Genomic DNA, 18,669 nt, shown 5'->3' on the forward strand with positions numbered 1-18,669 from the left:
AGAAAAAGCATATCTGTTTCAGTGAATTCTTGAACTTCTCCTAAGCCCTTCTCTCTCCCCCATTTCTTTATCACAGTGAACTACACGTAATCTTTTCTCTGTCTTTGAAGCTTATAATCTTGGCATCTTCTTTGACTGAGCCCTCTCCTTTGACCAACACATGTTTAAACCTTGCTGATTCTTCCTGCACAGAAACTCCAAGATCCTACATTTTCTCTTTGCTCACACTGCTAAAACTCTAGTCCATGCCGTGATCATCTTCTGCCATGATTACTGTTAATACCACCTCTCTGGCACTGAAGCCTGCAGCTTCCCCCACTCAAATCTATTCAGAATGTGGCTGCTAAGATACCCTTCCTGGCTCACTGCTCTGTCAGGCCCATCTGAAGTCCCTTGACTGGCATCTCCTCTTCCAGTGCATCAAGCAAAAACGTATTGTCCTTACTTTCAAAGTCCTCCACAACTTTCCCCCAACCTACTTAGCCAGGCTGTTATCACAAGGTCATCTCTTGGCACCACTCGGCCCATGATGCCAGCCTCGGTTGCCTGACTGTCCGAGCACTTTCAGGCTTTCTCTCTCGTACTTCATCTTATGAGTGGGGGAAAAAGCTCAGAGTCAAAATCTATAAAGCTGCTTGCCACCTTACCATTGTCAAAACTTGCCTCTTATGTAATGCATACCATAAATAACAGCCTGATAATGGCTAGGAAAGTGGTGATCTGTAGTCACTGCTACTAAGTGGCTAATTGTGCTCATGTTATATTTATCTGTTATCCTGTTTCCCCATCCTAGCCTGCTTATTTGTCTCCTCTGCCTGTGATATCTTCTTAAAAAAAAAAAAAAAAAAAAGGCAGCTTGTAGGTGGATTGGAGTGGGAACTGTCATTTTTGTACAGTGACTAGCACCATGGGGCCCAAATTAATTGAGGCATCCATGTGCTACTGCTATATAAATGTTTATTGATCAACAATATGTCCTAAAGAGTTACTTAGATTTATAAATTATAAAAAGAGACTGTAGTTTTAGGCCCAGATTAGGAAGGATTTTGGTTTGGGGGCAGGAGGAGGCTTTTGTAAAACCTAATCAAACCATCCTTTCATCTTGGATTAAAACCTCTCCAGAAGAATGTGTAGGTCAAACACTGCATCACTGTGCTATTGCGCAAGAGTCAGAAAGTGAAACTGATTGTAATCAAGTGAGATTTTTTTTTAAGTTGTGGTAGGGACCACAGTGCTAAATTCCCCAGTACCTCTGTCTGCTCTATACTGTTCTGATGGTGTGAAGAATCCGTGAACCTGCCAATTGAAGAATCCCCTTTGCCTGGGGAAACCTAAGGTGATGTAGAGCCATGGTAGTGGCTCCCGGCCTATGGAGCCAGCCCCTGAGGGTGCTCAAATCCATGTTGGGATCTGCATGGTGCAGAACTGGCATCAAGATAGGGGTGGGGTGTAGTGTAAACATAGTTTAAATAGGGGAGCAAATTTTGGTTGGACTTATTCCTGGAGGTTTCATGGCTCTCCATGCGTCTCTGGACCCTCTCAGCTGTCGGGCTTGGACGGAAACATTGCCTGAGGGTAGTGAGAGAATGGGTTATCGGTGAGGTGGGGGTGGGCGTGAGCCCGGTCAATAGGGGCAACCCCTACCAAGATCTGAGCCTTTTCTCACACGCCCGTTAGAGCTCGACATTATGCTGTTTGGGACCCCTCTTTGAGGAAAGCCTCTGGATTGCAAGTCCAACCGCTACCTCCTCGTGGTGAGAGTCGGTAACTGGCTTGGATAGCCAGGCGGATTGCGGAGGACGAACCCACATCCCACATTCAGGGTTGGGCAGCCCCATATGGTGCCACATGGATGCCCCCCTGGTAAGGGTAGCCTCCCCCAGGTACGGGTTGACTCCCCCTGGTAAGGGTTAGATTCCCCCTGGTAAGGGTAGTCTCCCCCAGGCACGGGTTAGTTTCCCCCTGGAAAGGGTAAGTTTCCCCCAGGTACGGGTTAGTTTCCCCCTGGAAAGGGTTAGTTTCCCCCTGAGAAGGGTAAATCTTTTAGCTATGGAAAAAAGTAATTTATATTTTTATACCGGATTGGCGCTGGACCGGGTTAATAACGCCCCCGCTGTTGGCTTTGATGCCCCGGCTGACAGTGTTAAATATATTAGGGGTGTGATTAGGGTCGCTGGACCAATGGATAAAATGGTGTGGACTATAATGAAGTCTCATGAGCATGAGAGTGAGAATCAAGTCCTCCCAGTGGAGCATGGAGAGGAGGTAGAGGAGACTGTTTGTGATGATCATGGTGAGGAGATTTTATCTATCTTACCGATGGTTTTTACAAGGGACACTTTTAATGATTTAACTATGGAAAGTTTTAATCCAGATTTTAAGTATTTAAGTACATTTGATGATCCATATGTTAGCGAATTGGGATATCTTAATGCTCATTTAGTTAATGGGTCTAGTTTATTAAATAGTTTTAGACCAAGTACTGATTTTAATAGGGATCGTAATAAGGATCTTAACAGTACTGGTAGTAATATAAATATATTAGAAAGTAGTTCGTGGAAGGATGGGGTTTTTTATTTAGAGTATCCCGTTGATAGTTTTAATTGTCCAATATGTCCCCAGATATTACCAACATTTGGTAAATGGGCCAAACACATTAATGTGGTTCATAAAAGTAAAGCCATACGAGTTGTATGTAGTAAATGTGGAAAATCTTCTCAATATCATAATATAGCTTGCCACTACCCCAAGTGCATACCCAAGAAGGCGGATACCCCAATGAAGAGCCATACGTGCTCGGTCTGTGGGCTTGGTTTTCATACTAGATCTGGATTGAGCCAACACTGCAGACATAGACACCCTGCTGTGAGGAATGAGCAAAGAAAAGAAGATATGGCTGCTAAAAGTAAGATCAAAGAGGGATCGACTAGATCTCGTATATGGACCAAAGATGAGGTTGCGCAGCTTATACAGTTGGAAAGGAAATATATTGGGAAAAGGAATATAAATAAATGTATTGAGAGCGAGATGAGGACCAAAACGAATAAACAAATATCAGATAAAAGACGAGAATTAGCAAAGAAGAAGTTAGTGGTAACAGGAGATAGGGAGGAAGTGACTGAGGTAGAGGACATTAGAGTAAATATATTAGAAATTCCGCCCCCAAGAGAGAGGATTTTCCCACTAAAAGGACATCCAGAAGTGGATTTAGTGGAGAAAATATGTAAACGGGGAAAACAAAGTAGGGAGGGAAGAGAAATAATAAATAGTTTAGGGGAAATTGAAGGATTATTAAAGGAGGATTTAACAAAAGCTCTCGGATGGGCAATGTTGGATAAATTATGTTATTCATTAGTAGAGGGAAAGGACCCTAGAAATGAAAGTCAAATAGAGTTGAGGAATAAAGGAAAAGGGAAGATGAGAAAGGGGGGGAGAAGGAAGCAATTTAATGCAATTAGGAGATATGCTACAAAGAAAGCTAAGGATAAATTCTATCAACAATTATTTGATAAGGATAGAAGAAGATTGACTCGCATTATAATGGGAGAGCCAGATAAGGCTAAGTGTGCTATCCCTATGAAAGAAATTGAGGAATGCTATGTGAATATTTTGGGAACAATTGGACATGGTAATATGATAGGGTGGCCATCATCCACAGAGAATGCGGATAATGATATATTAATGAGTCCGATCTCTGTGGATGAGATTAGAATAGCTTTAAGAGAAATAAGAAAAGATAGTGCTCCTGGCCCAGATAAAGTAAAAGTGAGCAATTTGTGGGATATTTTTAATTTAGACTCCTTAATACTTACAAAAATTTTTAATATATGGTTTCTAAATAGACAGGTACCAGATGAATTTAAGAAAAATAGAACGATTTTAATACCAAAGACACAAGATGAGGAGGAAATGAAGAAGTTAACATCTTGGAGACCATTGACAATTGGGTCAGTTTGGATTAGAATCTATACCAAAATATTAGCAAAAAGACTGGTGGAAACAGTTAAGATATGTAGTAGACAAAAAGGGTTTATATCCGTCCCTGGGTGTGAGGAAAATATTGCTATATTAGATAATTTGATTAAAGGGGCTAAACGAAATGGGAATGAAATTGCAATAGTGTTCGTAGATCTGGCTAAAGCTTTTGATTCTGTGGGACACGGACATATAATAGCCGGGTTGAGAAGATTTGGTATAGATGAACATTTTATAGATATTATTAGGGACCTTTATGATAATTGCACAACTAGGGTATGGGTGGGTGATGAAGTTACTGAGTCTATTTTAATTAGGAGGGGGGTCAAGCAGGGTGACCCGTTGTCCCCAATTTTGTTTAATATTGCTATGGATCCCCTTTTAACTAGATTAGAAGTAGAAGGAAGTGGTTTTTATGTTAAGGGCAATGGTGTCACGTCATTGGCTTTTGCCGATGATGTGGCAATTTTAAGTAGCTCATATAAAGGAATGATTAAAAATTTGGGTATCTTAGAGGAGTTTTGTAAAAATACTAATCTCTCTGTTAATGTGAAGAAAACGAAAGGCTTTCATATTTTAACTAAACATAAAACCTATGTAGTTAATCCTAAGGATAATTGGCAGATAGGGTCAGAGGAGATTGAATATGTTCAACCAGGGGATTTTGAAAAATATTTAGGAGCTAGAATAGATCCCTGGATAGGTGTAGGGGGACCGGTACTTAAAGAAAAATTGAAAGATTGGAGTGAGAATTTAATTAAGGCCCCATTAAAACCGGCCCAAAAAATATTAATCTTACAGACATATATTTTACCGAAGCTATTTTATAATCTTCTTTTAATAGAACCCCCTTTTAATCTTTTAGACGATCTTGATGTGTTAGTTAGAAAAATAGTTAAAGAGATTTTACATTTACCTCAGTGTACCACAGATGGGATATTTTATTCTAGAGGTAGGGATGGTGGTTTAGCTCTCACTAAGTTTAGTGTGCAAATCCCAAATATGTTAATTCGTAAATGGAGGAGACATATTGTCTCGAGAGATGATTGGATGGACCTATCTTATCTATATGCAGGAGAAAATCTTGTGGATAAAATATTGTCATTTAGTGCAGTAACATCTCATCCCAAGAAATGGAGGGAAGAGGAATTTTTAAGATGGTCGGAACTGAGATGTCAGGGAATAGGGATAAAATATTTTAAAAATGATTTAATTAGTAATTCGATTTTTAGAAACTCTAGTAAAGTTAAATCGTCAGCGTATATCGCAGCATTGCAGCTTAGGGCAAATATTTATCCTACTAGGGAGACATTAGCAAGAGGAAGAGGAGGTGTGAATGCTCTTTGTAGATGGTGCGGTAAAGTGCGGGAGACTGTTCCCCATATCTCAGGACAATGTTATAAGACTAAGAATGCTAGGATAAAAAGGCATAATAGAGTAGTGTCTGCAGTTGTAGATAAGGTTGGTAAATTAGGGTGGAAGGCAATGATAGAGCCCCATTTGAGAAATAGTAAGGGTGAGTTAAGAAAGCCGGATATTATATTTATAAAAGGAGATACAGCACTGGTGGTTGATGTTACAGTGCGATGGGAGGATAATGCCGGAAGTTTGGAACAAGCCCACAGTGAGAAGGTGGCTTATTATCTTGAGTTAGAGGAAGAAATTAAAAACTTAACGGGAGGTAAAAATATTCACTTCTTTGGTTTTGTGCTTGGGGCGCGTGGCAAGTGGAGTGAAGGTAATAATGATTTGTTACAATTATTGGGAATGGACAGAAGTAAAAATTTTAAGGAGAGTATATGTAGACTTGTTTTATATTCCACTATTGGTATGATGGCTATATTCAGTGACAGGTAAAGATCCCGGAGTTTCCATTCCGTGTATCTTGCCAAAACTAAATTTTAGCTATTTTGGTTTCCATGCTCTAAATTTTCAAATTTTTAATATTGTTTTGAACATTAATTTATTTAGTGTTATTTAATATCTGTCCTTCAATAGAATGGTTTTAATTATATAATAAATACTTATTAATGGATGAAATTCCAATTTAAATTATTAGTTTATTTTTTTTTTAATTACTGGATGTGGATGCGGACTGGCCGCGTATAATAACCAGGAAAGGGCAGGTAGTCACGCCTGTACATAAATAGGGGAGCAAATTTTGGTTGGACTTATTCCTGGAGGTTTCATCACATGACATAATCTTTAATTAAAGTTTAATCTTTAATTCCTGGGGACGCCAGGACAATCCTGGAGGATTGGTAACACTAGGCTTAAAGCCACCTTGGCTGACTTCCTTCCTAAGCTGTGCTCAGTGCTGGGCTAAAATGGGCTAGGTGCTTTGCTAAAACATAGGACACCATACTAGCTTATTTCCAGTGTCCAAAATGAACAAAGTATAAAAAGTAAAAATGGTTTAAATAGTGAAAAATAAATTAAACATGCAATTCGAAAAATCCTTGTTCGTAATAATGTCACAGGTAAAGACTTGTGTACTACTTGAATCTTTTGTATGGTGATGTCTTAAGAGATTTACTGAATGACATTAGCAATCTTATGTTAAATCCTCACAGTTTTCAAACAGTTTATTTGAGATTGACTTTAATCTCTCGTGATGAACGGGCTTTAACTTGTTTTTAAACACTGAGATTAGTGTTTGTTGCATGGGAAAATGGGATTTGAGCATGGTGAACTGGAGATGTGCAGTAATCCAAACAAGATCTACCTTACTGTTTTATGTTGAACCTATAATCGTATCTAATCACTGATACAGTTGTGATTAAGGCTGGTTGCTTGTCATGGGAAACATTTTAGTTTAAAAATAAGAAGGTCATAAAAGCATATAAATTTCCCTTAGGAAATTATGAGATAAGAGAAGGATTTACAATAAAATTGATAATCATGTGTCATGGATCCACAAAACACTCTATGCCTCCAACCAGCCTTTATATGGTGTCTCTGGGAGTGTAATTGTCTTTTCCCTAGGCCTCCCCTTTTTACAGGGGACAGCCCTGCCACTCAGCTACTCCAAGACTGGGTCCCTGGCTTCAACACCTCTTTTTCTCACCATGGCTCCTTCAGCAGGTCCAAAATAGCTCAAACCCCTACTGGAGACTTGCCCTCTTGGGAGGTCTGCAACTAGCAAATGTTTGCAGCAACACAGGACAGCCGTTTCAAAACAAGATATCATTTATTAGTCAACTGTAATATAATATTTAGGTCCTTAGATTAGAATGATAAAGCAAAGCCTACCTACATGTGTGTGCTGCAGCACAGAGTGCATGTCTTGCCCAAACATCCGGGATTTCACCCTCTACTGCACTGGGCAGCAGCATTCTTATTATAGTCTAACATCTCAGTTCTTTGTTTCAAGCTCCAGTCACACTTCTTTCACATGTTCAGCCTGCCTTGGCTGGCAGTCATTAAAAGTTGAAGTCGGCTGTTGGTCTTCCATTATACCTCCACGGTAACACCATTCATATGTTGATGGTTCTTGCTTGATCATGCATATGCCTACTGATGCACACGCAGCCACTTCATTACTTTCCCTCTGCCCTATGATAGAAATTAGCCCCTTCAGACCCTGTGGCCAAAAAAATGTATGACTCCATTTCCCTGATCACTTTTGTATTAATTTTTTAAAAATAGAGAAATTTCCCGTATTTTTCATGACCTCTTCTTAGTTACTAATATTCCATTATGCTGGATGTATAGAGAATTATTTGTAAATGAATGCACTAAGAAGTGGGCTGGTTGGAATGAAGGACAATGGCATGAAAAACCCTACAAGTCAGTTTTTTTTAATCATAGAGGTCATGGCTCTCAAACTCAACATGATATAGATATGATCCTGATAAAACTTCAGTTTCCTCTTTCTTCCTGTCCACTTCCAATCTGGTTTACAATCCTTATTCTCAATCTTATGCTCTCACACAGCAACATATTTGAGATATTAACTAAGGAAACTTATTTAAGGGAGAAACTGTGGAAACACAGAAGAAAACAGTTTTCCATTCAGGTCTGTTTTTATGGGTGAACACTGATACTTAATCCAGAGACTGTCTAGATGTAATTGAATGTGCCTAGTCCTTCCTTGAGTATTTGCTTTGTTTTGGGGTAGGTGGGTTCAGAATCTACTCCTTCATATCAGGCAGACCTGCCTACAAGATGCACTTAATTAAGATGTTTCCCAGGAATCAGATATTTAAGCCCAGCGATGCCTCCTCTTAGCAGCCTTCACTCCTTTAGTTTTGATCTTGTATATGATTCTCCAGTTTTTGTAAATCTCTTACTCTCTATTGGCAGGGCCTGAAAATCCTTGGTTGGTACAAGCCTATGTCTTTGCAGCCAAGCATCCCTTTGCCTCTGTGGTGGCACAGGAAGTGTTTCAGAGTGGAATTATCCCTGCAGATACAGACTTCCGTATCTACAGGGACTTCGGGAATATTCCAGGTATGTTATCAGAAAACCTGTCAATGGGGGGCATTATTTAACCCTTATCTAGATTTATAACAAGGGGACAATCCTGTAAATGCTCACTCATGTAACGGTTTTAGGGTTTGGGCTCTAGGCCATGAACTCCAAACTGAAACTTGACTTGGTATCTGCTTAAGTTTAGGAGGAACATATTGTGTTTCTCCCCTAGGAAAATAACCCTCATGGTTTTTGGTGTCCCACACAGACTAGGTGCATACACTCAGGGTCCTGAGTGTTCTCTGTTTCAGTGTGTCTTCATTCTCTGTCAGCCCCTTGACTTCTAGCACACTAGTGCTAAATGCCATGGCACACTGAAAATTCTCTGACTTTTAAGTTGTGGATTAATATAGCGAACTACAGTTGATCTTAATTAAACCGAAAAGGGACCACATTGTCAAAGTACAGCAGGTTTGAAAGTATAAAATGCTTTCCTCTGACAGCATTGACCACAGTATCACATTATAGCTGAGGTTAATATCACCTCACATGTATAGGTTATGGAAAGCTGCTACCCTTGTCACCTTGCAATCCAGGTATATGGGCTACAGAAACTTGCTCATTTCTGGCATATGAGTTGGCAATGGCAGTTTTTGCAACAAGTGTTAATAAAACCAATGGGTCCCCCAGGGAGAAAGAGAGCCTATTACAGGGGGCAACCACATGGGGAAAATTACTTACTTAAAAATCAGGAAAATCTCTTGGAAATCAAATATATATTATAGCATAGTTACATTTTAAGCATTTAAATTCAAAGTGGGGGAAGAAACCCCACTTGGAACCAAGAATTAAAAGAAAAATGATGTATGTAAGGAATAGACAGGGGAAAAAAGAAGCATCACTTTTAGATTTGTAACTGTTATGGCTGCAATCTTACTACTTTCATTGAAGTAGTCATGCTCCAGATGGTCAGGAATGGGGACTTTTGACTCCTTAGTTTACAATTCACACTAATCCCTTTTTCCTAACAACTTAAATAATGGGTGGTTTAATTGGAGAAGACAGCACAAAATGACATCTCATTTGGCACAAATGCTAAAGGAAAATAGATTTCTATAGGAGGAGGAGGATTTAAGGTATTTTAATATGTCTAGCTTTGAATGAACACTGAGGTATCTTGTTCTCTAGAAAAGTGGTCTGCACAGAGTGACGCGTAAGGACATGGCTAAAACAAAGTATTGTACTGCATGCTCTGAACTGTTCTAAAGCACACTTCTAATCTCAAAATGGATTGTGTAAGCATAGTACCGTCTGATGTAGCTAATCTGGGTCCATCTGTGTTTGGAAACGTATCTGCTCTTATTAGGTGGCAAATGAGTTTTTATTGCCTTTCTTCTGATAGCCATGCAGAGCGAAAACAGCTGTGTTTGAGAAATGGATTCTATTCATTCTTGTGCACCAACAGAATGGTATGTTTTGATCAGCTACATCGATACAAAATCAGTGACAGCACTAAGTATGCAGGTACTACTGTGAGCGTACACACGATGAATTGCACAGGGGTACACTGAAGGCATCATTTGGCTTGCAGAACCTCTGCTAGTGGTGATTCATGGGAAGGAAAGCTTGATTCTTGGAGCCCAGGTAGACTTTGCAGGACTGGCAATTACAAAAAAAATCTCTTTTTACCTGTAAGGTGACCACACAGAATTGTTAAGCGGTGGTAGTCATGCAATCTCAGGATTACATTTTCTAGTTGCTTTTCTGTGTAGAACCACACTGAATTTTTAGCGATGATGTTGGGAAAGCACAAAATTTGGAATTTGGCTGTTGGCTGGTAAGAGTGATATTCCACTGCTTCAGGCAGACAACCAGTCACCAAATAAACTATGGAAGGTGATAGGGGGCTTATGCTGTCCTTGGAGGCTAGCCTCATTAGAGAATCAGGTGATCAGGAATATTGGTATAGGCATGACTTTCTACAGTAGAGGGAAGTTGTGTGTATAAAGAGCAGGCATGGCAGTAAAATACAGAAGGACCAAATATTTTCATATACCTTTAATTAAATATGTCCATGTTCTGTTACAAAATTGGTTCTTAAGCAGTCTTATTACATGTGGTAAGCTGTTCAAGTGATAGTAGTCAAAAGTGGGTTACATTGATAGAACAAAACTATTTTTTATTTTGTAAAATGTTCTAAAAGCTTTCAAGTGTTTGATTAGGTTTAGGTAACTTTAATCATAGTCCTTTTCTATCTTCATAGGAATAGACTTGGCTTTTATTGAAAATGGCTACATTTACCATACAAAATATGACACACCAGACAGAATTCTAACGGATTCAATTCAGAGAGCAGGTTGGTATTCAGACTTCCATCAAAAATTTGATAAAGAATGTGGCTAAATGGAAATTGCTTCCTTTTCCTACTAATCCTTATCATAGCCCCTATAAGTTGGAAATTTCTTAACGATTAGTGATGCATAATCTAAACATTGGTAAACCTCAAAAGAAATAAAACTTCTCAGAATTCAGTGGCTCGTGATTTGTAACAATCTCTGGAGCCTCTTTTAGATTGAAATCTGGCCAGGCCAGTGGTGACCAAATTCATCGCCCTCTGAGGACTGTTCAAAGATCTACCTCTGGCCATTTTCCTATGGGCAAATATCCACAATACTTTGCATCCTTGTTTAATATTCTCCACAAGGAGACTGAGGGTTAAATGGGTGGCATGGAGACTGAATCGCCTCTAGAATTGGTCCTTCCCAAACCAGGGCAGAACCAAAATGGCAGGACAGTCTGTGCAAGCTTCTGCTGCTGCCACAGCCCATATTTTATTATTTCCATGGATAAAGAGGAGAATTCACTTCCCAGATCGGTCAATATTTCACCTTTTTATAAGCACTAAATTTACTCTTAAGTAGAGAATCTGTAAAAGTAATTATTAATAGATTTTTTTGAAAAACCACAACACCCAAAAGTGTGTGCTAGCCACTACCAGGAATATTAACAAAATTAGTGTCTTCTTTCTTTGACTGACAGAATTAAATCAGGTTTACTCTTTCCAGGCTTGTTTCTCAATCTTTTTATAGGTACTCAAGCAACAGTTGTCCTCTTGTAGTCATGACCAAATTATATAGCTAATATTTGTTCAGTTTTAGTTGAAGGAATTGGGTCAGCAGCAGAGTTCTGTGAATAACTTTCATGGAGATCAAACAGTTTTAATTTTTTTTTTAAGTAATACAGTTGCAAGATGCCCTAGTGTACTTCTGTTTTGTCCCCTATCCCTGTTGTAAAGCTGATGCTCCTCATTTTGATAATTTGTTACAGCAAAAGCAGTTCACTGCTTAGAGCTTGGTTCCCAAGGATTTTTATATCAAGGGTCACTATGTAGGTTTAGAACAGTGGTTCTCAAACTGTGGGTCAGGACCCCAAAGTGGGTTGTAACCCAATTTTAATGGGATCGCCAGAGTTGGTTTAGACTTGCTGGGGCTCAGGGCTGAAGCCCAAACCCCACTGCCCGGGGCCGAAGCTGAAGCATTCAGCCCTGGGCGACAGGGCTCAGGTTACAGGCCCCCTGACTGGAGCTGAAGCCCTTTGGCTTTGGCTTTGACCCCTACCCTGCCCAGGGCAGTGAGGCTTTGGCTTTGGTGCCCCCCCTGGGGCAATGGGAGTCAGGCGGACTTAAGCTTCGGTCCCCCCTCCTGGGGTTGAGTAGTAATTTTTGTTGTCAGAAGAGGGTCGCGGTGAAGTTTGAGAAGTCCTGGTTTAGAAGAATATTTTGCATTGTGTGTAATCAAATATGAAATGATAGCTAAAAGATTAATTAAACACATTTCTAATGTGATGTAGAAGTATAATTTTAGGATGTAATATTTTTCTTTTTTTATAACATCTATATATAGAACTATGCACTTGTCTTTCCTATTTTCATATTGTCTTTTTTCCCCCTTAAACAGGTGACAATATTTTAGGAATGCTAAAATACTTAGCAACATCAGATAAATTGGCCAAATCTTTTGACTATCGGCATGGAAATGTGGTCTTCTTTGATGTGTTTGGTCTGTTTGTCCTGGCCTACCCTGCTCGTGTTGGCACCATCATGAACTATATAATAACTGCAGTCACTGTCCTTTATCTAGGAAAAAAAATATTACAGCCCAGAAACAGGGGTAAGTCCAGCTAAGAACAATGTGATTTTTCTGAAGAGGAGGAACTTGGTAAGTTTTTAAATAAACAGGAGCTAATATGATAGGAAATTATCAGCAGATTATGCAATTACTTGCATAGATGAACTTTAAAATGGATATTGTGTACTCAGTGGCTTGTGTCAGTTGCGTTGGAGCTCATTGTATTAAGTCACTCGAGCATGAAATGACTACAGTGATAAAGGGATATCCTCATAGGCCCAAAATCAAGAATGTGTTGTAGCTCAGCTTTTCATGACATGTTTAAAAGTTAAAAACAGCCACCTGAAATTATTTCAAAATTACTCAGTGTCCAGTTTATGTTAGTTTTAGTAACAGGCAGGGCTTTTTCCTTTTCCTTCTTTTTTATTTTTATTTTTTTAAGAAAAGGGGTATCTTTTTACATACAAATTTGTTAATATACAGCAGCAAATAATAAAACAGTCTTTAAAAGGAAAAAGGGTACTGAAAGTTATTGAAAGGACCTTGTCCATGTAGGCTAAATAGACTCATAGACTTTAAGGTCAGAAGGGACCATCGTGATTATCTAGTCTGACCTCCTGCACATTGCAGGCCACAGAATCTCACCCACTCCTGAAATAGACCCCTAAACCCTGGCTGAGTTACTGAAGTCCTCAAATCATGGTTTAAAGACTTCAAGTTACAGAGAATCCACCATTTACACTAGTTTAAACCTGCAAGTGACCCATGGCACATGCTGCAGAGGAAGGTGGAACCCCCTCCCCCCCCCCCCCAGGGTCTCAGCCAATCTGACCTGGGGGAAAATTCCTTCCTGATCCCAAATGCCCTGCAATTAAGCCTCCTTTAATTATTGGGAGGGGAGAACAAGCACAGAACTAATAATTATATAATAATATAACTTAATAAAGCAATACTTTTATCAAAACTTTATAAACAAAACCAAACCCACGGAAACTACCTTCTTTCTCTGGGAAAACATAAACTGGAATCCTTAAAAAACAAAATCTTTCCTGAAGTTTCCTAGGCTGTGGGATAATCTCTCAAGGGAAATGCCCTGAACAAATCACTAGTTCAGTAAGAAAGGATCTTGTAGTGATAAGGGCATGGGGTGGATAGCTTAGGCCCTGATGCTGCAAAGGAACCTTCAACTGCAGACCCCTAAACCTACATTGCATCTTATTTAATTGCTTTAATGACCAAGGTGATCATTGTTGTAATTTTAGTCCCAGTATAGCACCCTAACTGCAAAATGTAGCTAATAAAATGGCCCATTGCATTCAAGTTTACTATTTTTTCTCTCTTCCTTAGCTATTAACTACATGAAGGAGCTCTCTGTTGCATTTGGCTTCACACTGTTAAGTTGGTTCTCCACATTAGTGACTGTCCTTATTGTGGCAGTGTTCATCTCTCTCATCGGACGGTCTCTTTCTTGGTATAACCACTTCTATGTCTCCATCTTCTTGTATGGAACTGCAGCTGCGGCTAAACTAATCCTCGTGCACACGTTAGCCAAAAAGTTCTATTATAAGGTAAGTGCTGATTCTTTGTAGTTTACTACTTGGTGACATGGAGTAGAAAAATTAGATCATTACTGATGAACAGGGATTTAATAAACTGAACTGTGATAAGTGTTGACTTCTTGAAAGCCCATCAGTTCAGTTGGCTCATAAGCTTCATGAAGATTTGTATCTCTGTCAAACATGTATTTAAAAGACATCTCTTAGGGGTGTTAAGTTTAATATTTTTAAACATATTATCAAACTGGATCAGTCCCTAGACCCATCTAGTCCAGAATATTGTGTCTGACAGTGACCAATACCAGATGCTTCAGAAGAAAGGGGAAGAACCGCATGGTAGGATAATTTAAGATAATTCCTCCACATTAGGTCTCATCCTGGTCTCTAGTAGTTAAATTGGTTTAACCCTGAAGCATGAGGTTTCAACATTCTTGTTATCACTAATTATGATGACTCTGCATATTCTTTATCTATGTAGTTATTCAGTCATTCTTTGAAGCTTGTTAAGTTTTTTGGCTTCAGATAACTGCCTGTGGCAATTAGTTCCTCAGATTAATCAGAGACTGTGTAGAAAAGTGGTCCCTTTTATTTGTTTTGAATTTTCCACCTTTTAAATTTTATTAAGTGCCCCCTTAGTCTTGTGTTATAAGGCAGAGAGAACAGACGTTCCCAGTCTGCCTTCTGTATACTATTCATTAATTTATATACTTTTATCATGTTCCCTCTTATTTGTCTCCTTTCTAAGATAACAATCCCAGTCTTTTCAATCTCGTCATATGAGTTTTTCCCTGGCTTTGATCATTCTCTTGTTGCTCTTCTGTGAATTTCTAATTCTGCACTTTCCATTTTGAGTACTGCATACAGTATTCTAGGTGAGGCCGTACCATTGATTTATATAATGGCATTATAATTTCCATGTTATTCATCCCATTCCTTATACATCCTAATTTCTTGTTTGCTTTTTTGACCACAGCTGCACATTGAGTTAGAGGTCTTCATTGAGCTATCTACAGTGACATCCAGGTCCCTTTCTTGAGTTAATATAGTTAATTTAGAACCCTGTAAGGTGTATCGGTAGTTTACATTTTCACCTCCTGTGAGCATTACTTTGCATTATTGACATTGAATTTCATTTGCCATCATGTTGCTATGATGTTCCGGGGTGCAATCCAGACATTGAAGGGCTGTGTCACCTTTGTCCTGCAACCTGGGGTGCCTCGCAGTGCTTTGCTGCCGTAACTTGCAACTTTGGCCCCTCAATAAACAACAAAACAGCATGCAGGTCACACCCTGAGCGTCTGCTGGCAGGCTGCAGCTATACATGCTTCAGTCACACTCTGGTTTCCACCAGCCTTGGTTACCACTTGCATGGTGACCTCAACGCACTCCCAATCCCAAAGTTTCCCTCAAAATGTATGTTCTGCACTGTCCAACCCCCTCCTGGAGAGCTCAGATATTTTAGGTCTGTTGCCCCTCTAAGGGGATCAATATCCAACAGTCCTGCTAGTTTAAATGGAGTTATCTCACAGTCCAGTTTAACAACAACACTGGATTAGTTTTGATTAAAGACTAAAACAAGTTTATTTAAATACAAGAAGATAGGTTTTAAGTGAGTACAAGTATAAGATATTAAAATCAGAAATGGTTACAAGAGAAATAAAGATGAAATGGTTTCTAGTACTAAAACTTAACAAACTTGACTTGGTGAAGTAACATTGCTAACCAGTGTTAAAAATGTGCCTAATCTTGCCTGTGGACCCTGGTGCTTCCTTTGGGAAAAAAAAAATAACCCCCACATTTGGACAATATAGAATACTATATTAAAAAAAAAAGGCTTTAATGTAATTGTATATGCAGTAATAACACTGAGTATATAGGAAGAGGCATAGTTACAGCTGCTGATAAAACTGTAACTCAGAATCTTCTTAAGTGTTTGTGAAATGTGTTTTCATGTGGTTACAGACAAACCATTTGCTACATATGAAAGTAAAAAACAATGTGCATAAAACATACATCTAGAAAATGTTGCCTGCCTTTTCCTTTAATTCTCTCTTCCGTCCCTCCAACTTCCAAACTAATCTCCTGTTAAACTACTTTTTTTGAATCCGCTCTGATGTAGCATCTAATTGTATAGCTCCATAAAGGGAAAGAAATTGGTGTGGCAGTGTTTATAAAAGGATAGATTGTGACCAAACAAAACTTTAGCTGTGTATAAGCAACAGAAATTTGCAATAGTGGCCTTAAGAGATCTGATATATACTGATCACTGAGCAGGCTAATTCTGTATTTTTTCTTTTTTTTTTTCTTTACAGAATAGAAATGAGCAGTACCTGGGGGAGATGATGTTTGATGTCTCACTTCTTGTTTGGTCTATTGCATTGGTTCTAATCACTCAACTAGGCCTTTGCTCAGCATTCATCTGTGCAATGTGGGTAGCATTTCCTTTACTCACAAAGCTATTGACCTATAGAGAATTCAAACAAAAAGGTAAAAATGTATTTTATTATTTGACAACCTGGGAGCTTTAAACAAAAATAACTTCTCTGAACTCTGAATTATTCTGACTTAAGAAAGCCAGTAGCATTTTTGTTAGGAATAACTATAACCTTGACAGAAAGGCAGCTTTTAAGAATAGAGCAGATATGTAGGAGTGGCTTGAGTCATCTATATAATTAGAGCCCTGTGTGGATACAAATTTTGTGTCTGCATCCAATCCGCGATCCACAAAAATGGTCCATGGATATCTGCCTCCGCAGACACAGATATCCACAGATATAAAGCGGATATCCACGGATTTGCAGGGCTCTATATATAATATTCCAGTATTGTCACCCTGAAGCCTAGAATGTCTGAGTCAGTGTGAAGCTATGGAAACAGCAACAAGCATGTATCTTTGTTCAGAATATCACCAGGTTCAATCATCACTAGATTTTGCAGTCTGTTACCATCCACATTCTAAATTCTCGGCTATTTTGACTTTACGAATTACACCTGTTTGGTGTATGGCTACACTATGGCTACATGTCTATGCCAAGCCAAGAGTCATAGACCATTGTGATATGAGAGGTAACTCAACCTGTCACCACCCTTACTTTACAACTAATTTGCATGCAACAATTTCTTTGGCCATTTGAGGGAGGAGATGTGGATTATTTGGCCCAAATGCTACACCCATGTGAGAGAGCCTCGGCTTTTGGCGACTAGTATAATATATATCCGTATAGACTCAGTGGGGCAAATTATCAGTGTATTCAGTTATGATCATTGTTCAAATACACCTCTACCCCGATATAACGCTGTCCTCGGGAGCCAAAAAATCTTACTGCGTTATAGGTGAAACCGCGTTATATCGAACTTGCTTTGATCCGCCGGAGTGCGCAGCCCCGCCCCCCGGAGCGCTGCTTTACTGCGTTATATCCGAATTCATGTTATATCGGGCCACGTTATATTGGGGTAGAGGTGTATTTAGATGAAAGATGGGACCTAAACCAGTGTCATAGTTAGACACAGATATTGAGACAAAAGTCTGTTTAGCTTTTTTCACAATACAAGTATAGTATTATGTGGCTTTAAAAATGTCTTGCATTGGCATGGTCTGTACCAGATGGAGCCTTCTGTCCATGTAGATGGACCTCGCCCTTGGAAATAGCTTGTATTTGTCCCTTGATATTGTATACAGTAACTAATTAAAACTGTAAATTCTGTATCTTGCAGGCTACAGAATATCATGCTTACTTGTTTTTTTTCCTCTCTCCTGTAGGTGCCACAATAAGATTTGTCATAATTTACATGCTGGGAATGTTTATTCCATACCTCTATATAATGTACCTCACCTGGACGATATTTGAAATGTTCATTCCCATCATGGGTCGAAGTGGTACAGAAATTCCACCTGATGTAGTGCTGGCAGCCTTTATCCTTAGCAGCACTGTAATTCTATCTTCCTATTTTGTAAGGAGTTTTTTTTTTTTTAAACCTTGTAATCCATATACTGAGCTACTTTTTTAAAAGAATATTTGAAATTAATGGTGGTTTAATTGTAGGCTAAAAAGCTAGCTTATCACAAGGAACTCCCATAAAAGTAGCTAAATCAATACATTAAAATTAAACTAGACTCTTTAGAGATGCTGTTTGTGGATACTTGAAAGCCAAATTCTATCTTCATATAGTGGTGTGCTCCTCTCAGTGAAGTTGGTTGGAGTTGTGCATGATACAGGGTTGAATTTTGCCCAGTATCTGACTAGAGAGTTGGATTTATTCACGATATGAAAATGAGATGCTGATGGGGAAGTTCAGTGGCTTTCCCCTATTGGTGAAGGAGTCCCTGAGAGGACCAGGAGAATATTGATCCAAAAAATGTACTGAAGTAACCTGCTGTCTATGAAAATGGAGGTTCATCCCATTGTAAACTTCCCTTCCTGTATTCAGGATGATTGTTTCGCATTCATGATGAGATTAAACTGAGCCATTGTATAGGAGAGAGTTTAAATGCAGTAAACAATACATTGTTAGTTGAAGAAAACCCATTTGGACAGAACACAAGAATATATCTGCAGTAGTATGGAGGTACAGAGATCAGTGCAAGGGAAGACTATCCT

At 39.1% G+C, this 18,669-nt stretch overlaps 1 protein-coding gene across 1 annotated transcript in view; it reads left to right on the plus strand.

Annotated features, from left to right (window-relative positions):
* Positions 1-18,669, plus strand: part of ERMP1 (endoplasmic reticulum metallopeptidase 1) — a 54,273-nt gene that overhangs the window by 23,570 nt on the left and 12,034 nt on the right. Inside the window, exons 5-10 of the mRNA XM_065406758.1 lie at positions 8,281-8,427; positions 10,652-10,744; positions 12,345-12,557; positions 13,863-14,083; positions 16,384-16,558; positions 17,832-18,022. Of these exons, the coding sequence (XP_065262830.1) occupies positions 8,281-8,427; positions 10,652-10,744; positions 12,345-12,557; positions 13,863-14,083; positions 16,384-16,558; positions 17,832-18,022 (1,040 nt within the window). The remainder of the gene's footprint in view (positions 1-8,280; positions 8,428-10,651; positions 10,745-12,344; positions 12,558-13,862; positions 14,084-16,383; positions 16,559-17,831; positions 18,023-18,669) is intronic.

The sequence above is a fragment of the Emys orbicularis genome, chromosome 6 (assembly GCF_028017835.1).
Source record: "Emys orbicularis isolate rEmyOrb1 chromosome 6, rEmyOrb1.hap1, whole genome shotgun sequence".
Classification (NCBI taxonomy): domain Eukaryota; kingdom Metazoa; phylum Chordata; order Testudines; family Emydidae; genus Emys; species Emys orbicularis.